This window comes from Bos indicus x Bos taurus, chromosome 6 (assembly GCF_003369695.1).
Source record: "Bos indicus x Bos taurus breed Angus x Brahman F1 hybrid chromosome 6, Bos_hybrid_MaternalHap_v2.0, whole genome shotgun sequence".
NCBI lineage: Eukaryota > Metazoa > Chordata > Mammalia > Artiodactyla > Bovidae > Bos > Bos indicus x Bos taurus.
In genome coordinates, this window is record NC_040081.1 from 83,954,709 (window position 1) to 83,965,870 (window position 11,162).

The 11,162-nt window shown below is 41.5% G+C and overlaps 1 protein-coding gene across 1 annotated transcript in view; it reads right to left on the reverse strand.

Annotated features, from left to right (window-relative positions):
* LOC113894635 (transmembrane protease serine 11F-like) overlaps nt 1-10,943 on the reverse strand; it is a 138,878-nt gene extending 127,935 nt beyond the window's left edge. Inside the window, exon 1 of the mRNA XM_027545308.1 lies at nt 10,828-10,943. Coding sequence (XP_027401109.1) covers nt 10,828-10,943 — 116 coding nt within the window. The remainder of the gene's footprint in view (nt 1-10,827) is intronic.
* Nucleotides 10,944-11,162: the final 219 nt, after the last annotated feature.

Below are 11,162 nucleotides of genomic sequence, written 5' to 3' on the forward strand. Positions count from 1 at the left end.
TAAATTCCTTAACTTGATACGTGATTTTTGATGTTCAGACTGTCTGCTCCCTTTTGTCGCAAGCTTGTATATAGCCTGATTTTCCCTCCTGTCTCCTTAGAGCTGTTTTCTCAGAGCTACTGAGATGCTCTCTCCCAGGCTCAGAGTCCTAAACATTCCCACCAAATAAAATAACTCTACTTTCAGGTTGTGACTGTACTTTTTAGTTGACACCTTTCGTGTCCTTTAATGGCTCCTCTGTCCATTTGAAAAGCCTGGAGCAAAAACAGAGTACTGCAAACACGCTCTGAACTCAACAGGACCAGAGAGATGGGCAGAGCACGAAAGCCACCCCTCAGGCCTGACCTGCAGGACACACCCCTAACCTCACCCACCCCTCACCCCTCCTCAAGGAGCAACTGTTACTTGTTCTCCCTCCCCTCTGCTGCAGCAGGGACCCCAATAAAGCAACTTCTGAATTGCCTAAATCTCTTGTCTGGCCTCTAGTTAATGTCTATTGATTGGGGAAGGCCACGAACCCTGGCCAGTATCAATAATAGTCTTTGAGGGAGAAATAAATTTGGATGTGGTAAACTATGAAGATTTAGGTGTGTGTTAGCACAGTATACTCTAGCCTACCCTGACTATGATGCTATGTTCAGTCACAGTGTTTGACAATGTGTTTTCTCTATTTTGGATGCCATTGCCAAGTAACTCCACCCCTTTACCAGGAAGTCTTTTCCTGAATTCTTCTTGTGCATGTTATAAGTGCTTTATTTCATAGGCATTTCCTCTGATAAATCTTTGATTGACCTCATTCATCTTTCTGGTTTTTTTGCCTCTTCCACATGCTTCTGTCATTTATGAGTATATAGATTAATGATTTTTGGTTATATATAGTTGATAGGATTATTTTGGATATTGGTTATGAACATTGCCCTTGAGAACAAACAGTGGTTTTAAAACCATGGCCACTGGTCCTGGACAATCCTTAAGATCCTTTCAAGAGGTCTGCAAAATCACAACAATGTGCAAAAGCAGTGGTGGCTAAAACTGTTAGCACCTTAGCAAATCAAGGTAGTGGAATCAAACCATACTAGGAGTCATCATGTATGCACTCAATTGCTCAGTCATATCAGGACTCTGCAACCTCATGGACTTTAAACCACTAGGCTTTCTGTGTGTGAAATTCTCCAGGTAAGAATACTGAAGTAGGTTGCCATTTCCTACTCCAGGAGATCTTACTGAGCCAGAGACTGAACCCAAGTCTCTTGTGTCTCCTACATTGGCAGGTGGATTCTTTACCATTGAGCCACCTGGATTGCTAAGATTATTTTGGATATTGGTTATATAACCTACCCTTGAGAACAATTAGTAGTTTTGAAAGTGTGGCTGTTGACCCTGAGGATCTCTAAGATCCTTTTGTAAGGTGAGCATGGAGAAAAAGAGAGTGAGCCAGGCATTCAGGCAGATAAAGATTTATTATAGGAAAGGAAGAAAGAAAGAAAGTGACTGGCTTTAGAGAGAAACCAGTACTTTCTTTTTACATCCAATCCTTCTTATACCCTATCGGTGGGAAATTGTGCTCTGTAGGGTGGGAGCCTCAGTTTATCTTTAGCCAGTAGCTGGGGTCTTATGGTCATGTAGTTGAAGGGGTCTCATGGTCAGGTGGTCATGTAGTCTTAAGAAACTGGCACCAGCAGGGAAAAACAGGATATCACCTTAAGGAAGATACAGGATGCCTACCAAGGCAATGTGGCCACTGTGATTTCATTCCTTGTTTGTCAGGTCACCACAATGAGCCATATTTTAACTATACACTATGAGTTCCTTCTTTACAGCATTGGACTTTTTTTCCATCACCAGTCACATCCACAACTAGGTGTTGTTTTTGCTTCAGCTCCATCTCTTCATTCTTTCTGGAGTTGTTTCTCCACTGATCTCCAGTAGCATACTGGGCACCTATTGACCTGGGGAGTTCATCTTTCAATGTCCTATCTTTTTGCATTTTCATACTGTTCATGGGGTTCTCAAGGCAAGAATACTGAAGTGGTTTCCTATTCCCTTCTCCAGTGGACCACGTTTTGTCAGAACTCTCCACCATGACTCATTTATCTTGGGTGGCCCTACGTGGCATGGCTCATAGTTTCACTGAGTTAGACAAGGCTATAGTCCATGTGATCAGATTGGTTAGTTTTCTGTGATTGTGGTTTTCATTCTGTCTGCCCTGTGATGGAGGAGGATAAAAGACTTATGGAAGCTTCCTGATGGGAAAGACTGACTCAGGGGGAAACTGGGTCTTGTTCTGATGGGTGGGGCCATGCTCAGTAAATCTTTAATCCAATTTTCTGTTAATGGGCAGGGCTGTGTTCCCTCCCTGTTGTTTGGCCTGGGGCCAAACTATGGTGGAGGTAATGAAGATAATGGCGACCTCCTTCAAAAGCTCCCATGCACACATTGCTGCACTCAGTGCCACCAGCCCTGCAGCAGGCCACCGCTGACCCACACCTCCACTGGAGACTCCTGGATACTAACTGGCAAGTCTGGGTCAGTCTTTGGTGGAGGTCACTGCTCCTTTCTCCTGGGTCCTGGTGTATATAAATCTTTGTTTGTGTCCTCAAGAGTCCTGTGTAAGTTCTGGTAGGTCTATGGTGGGGTTAATGGCGACCTCATCCAAGAGGGCTTATGCCATACCCAGGTCTACTGCACCCAGAGGCCCTGCCCCTGCAGAAGCCCACTGCTGACCCGTCCATCTGCTGGAGACACTCAAACACAGTTCTGGCTCAGTTTCTGTGGGATCTCTGAGTCCTGGTGTGCACAACATTTGTTTGAACCCTCTGAGCATCTCTGGCAGGTATGGGTTTGATTATAAATGTGATTTTGCCCCTCCTACCATGTTGCTGGGGCTTCTCCTTTGCCCTTGGACATGAGGGATCTTTTTTTGGTTGGATCCAACATTCTCCTGTCAACGGTTGTTCAGCAGTGAGTTATAATTTTGGAGTTCTCACAGGAGAAGATGGAGACAGAGCCAAAGCAAAAACAACACCCAGTTGTGGATATGACTGGTGATGGAAATAAAGTCCAATACTGTAAAGAGCAATATGGTATAGGAACCTGAAATGTTAGGTCCATGAATCAAGGCAAATTGGGAGTGGTCAAATAGGAGATGGCAAGAGTGAACATTGACATTTTAGGAATCAGTGAACTAAAATGGACTAGAATAGGTGAATTTAACTCAGATAACTATTATATCTACTACTGTGGGCAAGAATAACTTAGAAGAAATCGAGTAGCTATCATAGTCAACAAGAGAGTCCAAAAATGAAGTACTTGGATGCAATCTCAAAAAATGACAGAATGATCTCTGTTCGTTTCCAAGGCAAACCATTCAGTATCACAGTAATCCAAGTTTATGCCCCAATCGGTAATGCCAAAGACGCTGAAGTTGAATGGTTCTATGAAGACCTACAAGACCTTCTAGAACTAACACCCCAAAAGATGTCCTTTTCATTATAGGGGACTGGAATTCAAAAGTAGGAAATCAAGAGATACCTGGAATAACAGGTAAGTTTGACCTTGGAGTACAAAATGAAGCAGGTCAAAGGTTAACAGTGTTTTTGCCAAGAGAACACAATTGGTCATAGAAAACACCCTCTCCCAACAACACAAAAGAAGACTCTACATATGGACGTCACCAGATGGTCAATACTGAAATCAGATTGATTATATTCTTTGCAGCCAAATATGGAGAAGCTTTATACAGTCAGTAAAAATAAGACCGGGAGCTGACTGTGGCCCAGATCGTGAACTCCTTATTCAGACTTAAATGGAAGAAAGTAGGGAAAGCACTAGACCATTCAGGTATGACCTAAATCAAATACTTTATGATCATACACTGGAAGTGACAGATTCAAGGGATTAGATCTGATAGAGTGCCTGAAGAACTATGGCCAGAGGTTAGTGACATTGTACAGGAGACAGTGATCAAGACCATCCCCAAGAAAAAGAAATGCAAAAAGGCAAAATGGTTGTCCTAGGAGGCCTTACAAATAGCTGAGAAAAGAAAAGACCCTAAAGGCAAAGGAGAAAAGAAAAGATATATCCATTTGAATGCAGTTCCAAAGAATAGCAAGAAGAGATAAGAAAGCCTTCCTCAGTGACCAATGCAAACAAATAGAGGAAAACAACAGAATGGGAAAGACTAGAGATCTCTTCAAGAAAATTAGAGATACCAAGGGAGCATTTCATGCAAAGATGGGCACAATAAAGGACAGAAATGGTATGGACCTAACGAAGAAGATATGAAGAAGAGGTGGCAAGAATACACAGAAGAACTATACAAAAAAGATCTTCAGGACCCAGATTAACCACGATGGTGTGATCACTTGCCTAGAGCCAGACATCCTGAAATGTTAAGTCAAGTGGGCCTTAGGAAGCATCATTACGAACAAAGCTAGTGGAAGTGATGGAATTCCAGTTGAGCTGTTTCAAATCCTAGAAGATGATGCTGTGAAAGTGCTGCCCTTGATATGCCAGCAAATTTGGAAAACTCAGCAGCGGGCACAGGACTGGAAAAGGTCAGTTTTCATTCCAATCCCAAAGAAATGCAATGCCAAAGAATGTTCAAACTACTGCACAATTGCACTCATTTCACATGCTAGTAAAGTAATGCTCAAAATTCTCCAAGCCAGGCTTCAATAGTACATGAACCAGGAATTTAGCTGGATTTAGAAATGGCAGAGGAACCAGAGATCAAATTGCCAGCATCTGCTGGATCATCAAAAAAGCAAGAGAGTACTAGAAAAACATCTACTTCTGCTTTACTGACTATGCCAAAGCCTTTGATTGTGTGAATCACAACAAACTGTGGAAAATTCTTCAAGAGATGGGAATACCATACCACCTGACCTGCTGCTTGAGAACTCTGTATACAGGTCAGGAAGCAATAGTTAGAACTGCACATGGAACAATAGACTGGTTCCAAATTGGGAAAGGAGTACGTCAAGGCTGTATATTGTCACCCTGCTTATTTAACTTCTATGCTGAGCACATCATGAGAAATGCTGGGCTGGATGTAGCACAAGCTGGAATCAAGATTGCTGGGAGAAATATCAATAACCTCAGATATGCAGATGACACCACCCTTATGGCAGAAAGTAAAGAGGAACTAAAGAACCTCTTGATGAAAGTGAAAAAGGAGAGTGAAAAAGTTGGCTTAAAGCTCAACATGCAGAAAACTAAGATCATGGCATCTGGTCCCATCACTTCATGGCAAATAGATGGGGAAACAGTGGAAACAATGACCGACTTTATTTTTGGGGGGCTCCAAAATCACTGCAGATGGTGACTGCAGCCATGAAATTAAAAGATGCTTACTCCTTGGATGGAAAGTTATGACCAACCTAGACAGCATATGAACAACCTAGACAGCATATTTGGAGAAGACAATGGCAACCCACTCCAGTACTCTTGCCTGGAAAATCCCATGGGCAGAGGAGCCTGGTAGTCTGTAGTCTATGGGATTGCAAAGAGTCAGACATGACTGAGTGACTTCACTTTCACTTTTCACTTTCATGCATTGGAGAAGGAAATGGCGACCCAGTCCATTGTTCTTGCCTGGAGAATCCCACGGACAGGGGAGCCTGGTAGGCTGCAGTCTATGGGGTCGCATAGAATCAGACACGGCTGAAGCAACTTAGCAGCAGCAGCAGCAGCAGCAGCAAACAGCATATTAAAAAGCAGAGACATTACTTTGCCAACAAAGTAATGTCTGTCTAGTCAAAGCTATGGTTTTTCCAGTAGTCATGTATGGATGTGAGAGTTGGAATATAAAGAAAGCTGAGCACCGAAGAATTGATGCTTTTGAATTATGGTATTGGAGAAGACTCTTGAGAGTCCCTTAGACTGCAAGGAGATCCAACCAGTCCATCCTAAAGGAAATCAATCCTGAATGTTCATTGGAAGGACTGATGTTGAAGGTGAAACTCCAATACTTTGGCCACCTCATGCGAAGAACTGACTCATTTGAGAAGACCCTGATGCTGGGAAAGATTGAAGGCTGGAGAATGGGAGTCAGAGGATGAGATGGTTGGATGGCATCACCTACTCGTTGCACATGAGTTTAAGTAAGTTCCGGGAGTTGGTAATGGACAGGAAATCCTAGCATGCTGCAATCAATGGGGTTGCAAAGAATAGGACATGACTGAGCAACTGAACTGCACTGAACATGAACCACTGGTGAACTTTAACACCTTTCAAGAGTTCTGTAAAATCACACCAGTTGTACCAAAGCATTGGTGGCTATAAAGGCCAGTACCTTAGCTAATGGAGGTAGTGGAATCAAACTATACTAGGAATCATCATATCCTTGTATTTTTCAAAGTCAAATATTTACAGAGGAAGATATCATTTCATCAAGAATGCCTTGAATGAAACATTAAAAATTAAAAATTGTATGAAATTTTGACACTGAGTACCTGTCTTTATAATGTTCTGAATGACAAAATGGGAAGTACACATGAGCACTTCTGCTCTATGTTGAGTGATTGTACAACTTGCAAGCTGAACTCACCAGTTTTATCATGGAACAACACGTTATGTGAAAAGAGTGACTGAAAACTGTGGCTTTTTAGAATCAGTATTTGGTAGACATTATCTTGAAAATGAAGGAAGTAAGTCCATCATAAGGAAAAAAAACTGAAGATATATGTTGCTAATGATAAAATTTGAGATTTATTGTGAAAAATTAGAATTTTGGTAAATGTATACATGTCCTTGTGAACTTGGGTGTCCTAGGTAGCGCTGCTGCTGCTGCTGCTGCTAAGTCGCTTCAGTCATGTCCGACTCTGTGCGACCCCATAGACGGCAGCCCAGCAGGCTTCCTGGTCCCTGGGATTCTCCAGGCAAGAGCACTGGAGTGGGTTGCCATTTCCTTCTCCAATGCATGAAAGTGAAAAGTGAAAGTGAAGTCGCTCAGTCGTGTCCGACTCTAGCGACCCCATGGACTGCAGTATCGCTAGTGGTAAAGAACCTGTCTGCCAGCACAGCAGATGTAAGAGGCGTAGGTTCAATCCCTGGGCTGGGAAGATCCCCTGGAGGAGAAAATGGCAACCCACTCCAGTATTCTTGTTGGAAAATTCCATGGACAAAAAAGCCTGGAAGGCTACAGTCCATGAGATCACAAAGAGTCAGATATGACTGAAGTTACTTAGTATGTAGGCACGTGAACTTGACAGCCCCCAGATAATGAAAGATTTTTATGATGATATTAGTTCTGATATTGATGAATATGATTATTTTGGTATTATATAATAGAAGATGTCAATACTTGAAACATAGGAATAACTCAAAATGACCAATAAATACTGCAACAGAATCACATATGGATAAAACATTCACTCAAAATGCAAGGTCTTCTAATGGATTTTAATATAACAGCACAAAAATTTCATTGAATTCTACATTGGAAGAAACTACACTTGTTAAATAGTATTTTCAAAGGAGACTATCTAGAAATAATATTGCCTTAGTCTTCCCTTTTTCAACTGCATACCTGTGTCAATGGCAGATTTTCTTCATATATTTTAACCAAAACAGCAAATTTAATACAAAGCAGAGATGAAAATGCAGCTGTCTTCTGTTAAGCTATATATGAAAGGCATTTGCAAAACTATAAAGCAATGCCATTTTTCTCATATTTTTGTCTTAGAAAATACCTAGGGATCAAACCTGGGTCTCCTGCATTGCAGGCAGATTCTTTACTGCCTGAGCCACCAGGAAAACCCCTTAGAAAATATAGCTATTTTCAAATAAAAGTTCTGTTATGTTATCATGTAATGAGTTTATTATTATTTTAAATGGATTAAATATTTTTCTATTTTAACTTTGAATATGATAAATATCAGTAGATATAACCTGTATAAGCAAAATCTCTTTGGGATCCTCAATAATTTTGAAGAACAGAAGTATCCTGAGAGCTCAAAGTTTGAAAACCACGCTGCAGATAATTTAAGATCAAGGATATGCATCTGGCAAAGCTAGCATAGTAGGCTGACTACAAGAGTGCAGAGAAAAGAGATTATAACAGAGATAAGTACCCTCAAGCTCACAGGGCTCATGCAACTCATTTATAAGTTAAGAATAGATACTGTCTCCAAAGAAATTAGCAAACCTCTCACTATTTCAGGTTCCCAGGTGCAGTAGGGAATTCCTTACAATAGCCTGATGGATCTCCCCTGATAGAATGGTCCCTGTGCCAGGTCATTTTGGCCATTGCTGCTATGTTGATATTCACCTGAGAGACAATAGAGAGTAATGGAAGGACCTCTCAACCGTTCATCAATAATAGAAATGCATATAGATTTTTCAGTTGACAGAAAATACTAAGAAGCTATAAAATGTCAACTAACTTTTCAAAGCTGTGAGCTAAACAGGCCAAGCAAGTTCGTTTATGACAGATACTGCATAGCCTCATGCAATAGCTACTACTTGTATAGGAGACTTTGAAAAAGAAAAGCAAAGAGGAAAAAAAATCGAAGCCCAACAGAACATGGACAAGAATGGAGGGACTTATCTTCAGCCTTCACAAACCCAGTCTTCAGAGTCTCCTGAGGGGTGAAGACCCCTTCTTTCCCAGAAGAGTGGCCTTCCCTAAGAGAAGCATATGACACAAATTCAAGTGTTTGTTGTTGTTGTTGTTGTTGCTTTTTGTTTTTGAAAGGCTCCAACACTCCGAGAAAATGAGTGAACCAAAAAGTCCATGTACTATTGGAAGCAAAGCCTCAAAGGACATCATAAAAGAATGAACTAATAAATCCAGCACACATATTAGCAGATCTGAAGAGGTATGTGGATAGTCTTGTGGCTGAGAATGAATGATTCAAGAAAAAATACGCAGCTTAAAACTGAAAAGACAAGACTCTGAAAAAGGTCCAGTATAAAAGTAACTGGATCTAGATACTAGCTTTATAGAAAAGTCAGTTACAGAATCTGCCACCACCAAGGACGATGTCAAAAGCCTAATGAATAAATATAAGGCCAAGGAGATAAATGGTTAAGATGGCTACAAAAGAACAAATCACCAACAATAATCCAACAACACTTCACAGTGCTGTAGAAGAAGCTTCTTTCCCAGAATTTAGAAAAAGTGTGTTAGGGTTGTTGACTGGACATCAAGTTTCCAGACTTTGTGGACACTGAGATTTTGATGTTTCTTCTGATACAAGCTGAATGAATACCTGGAATAACTCTTTCAAGTCATCATTGTTTTCCTTTCTTAATCTCAGATTTTTAAAGTATAAAATTTTAATATGTATACTATATAATATACATTGCCATAAATATTCAAAACAATTTGAAACCTTTTTTATGTATTAACTGCATGTGTGTTATGCACATTTAACTAATGTATAATGAAGTATTTAAGATAAATATGTTTCTAATCAAAAGCACCTGTGCCAAAGTTTGCAGTGTTCTTAATTAACATAATGATAATATCAAGGCTATCAGGAAATAATTTTTAAATTATCATTTCATGGATAAAGGAACTGAATTAGTAGTAGTTCTTTTTTTTTTAAACTAATAGTTTACATAATTAAGCAGAATACACTTTCAGTTCAGTTCAGTTCAGTCCCTCAGTCGTGTCCCAACTCTTTTTGACCCCATGAATCGCAGCACGCCAGGCCTCCCTGTCCATCACCAACTCCCGGAGTTCACTCAGACTCACGTCCATCGAGTCAGTGATGCCATCCAGCCATCTCATCCTCTGTCGTTCCCTTCTCCTCCTGCCCCCAATCCCTCCCAGCATCAGAGTCTTTTCCAATGAGTCAACTCTTCACATCAGGTGGCCAAAGTACTGGAGTTTCAGCTTTAGCATCATTCCTTCCAAAGAAATCCCAGGGCTGATCTCCTTCAGAATGGACTGGTTGGATCTCCTTGCAGTCCAAGAGACTCTCAAGAGTCTTCTCCAACACCACAGTTCAAAAGCATGAATTCTTTGGTGCTCAGCCTTCTTCACAGTCCAATTCTCACATCCATACATGACCACTGGAAAAACCATAGCCTTGACCTTTGGCAAAGTAATGACTAGACGGACCATTGGCAAAGTAATGTCTCTGCTTTTGAATATGCTATCTAGGTTGGTCATAACTTTCCTTCCAAGGAGTAAGCGTCTTTTAATTTCATGGTTGCAGTCACCATCTGCAGTGATTTTGGAGCCCCAAAAAATAAAGTCTGACACTGTTTCCACTGTTTCCCCATGTATTTCCCATGAAGTGATGGAACCAGATGCCATGAGTATATTCAAAACAGGAGCTACATGCACAGGGTAAAGATCTGTCTCTGGTTGGAAGGTATCTGTCCCTCCAGCCTCTGAACATCCTCAACTTCCTCCTCAGCTCTCAGCCTCAGCTTCTTTTTAAAAAAATTTTAATGGAGTCTAGTTGGTTTACAATGCTGTGTTGATTTTGGCTATTCAGCAAAGTGAATCAAAGTGAATCAGCTCCACTCTTTTTTAGATTCTTTTGCCGTATTCATTACAGAGTATTGAGTTGAGTTCCCTGTGCTATACAGTGGGTCCTTATCTATTTTATATGTAGTAGTAGGCATATGTCAATCCTCATCTCCCAACTTATCCCTCCCCCCTCCTCTCTTTTCTCTGGTAACCATAAACTTATTTTCTACATCTCTGACTCTGGAGCTGTCTTCTTGGTTATTCCATCACCACTTGGGGTGTGAGGTTGGCTCCTAGCTGCCCATGAACCATGAGCCCCCAGATCAGGTAGACATATTCCTCCCAAACAGAGGCCACCATCAGTGCCTGGTCAACCTGCTCCTGTGGGTCTGGCTCACCTCCCTCCTTCTGGGCCTGCATTCCCACTAGACAATGACCCCCAGATGGCTTTTTCCATGAGTTGATCCAGCAGTGCACGGGCACCCAGCACCTCTTGAAGATGCAAGACCTGCATGGCTACTGATCCCCAGGAAATCCTGATGTGTGGGGAGGCAGCCTGCCCACTATGCAAATCGCCTTGGCCTGGGAGAGGAGGCATGCCTGGGTTCTGCCTGTCACCTCTGTGGCTTCCTAGAGAGCCACTTCCTAGACTCCAAGCTGAAATTCATTCAGATTGTGCATGATAACCTGACCAAACTCCACAGGCTGTCTGGGGCCTCAATTCTGATGCGGC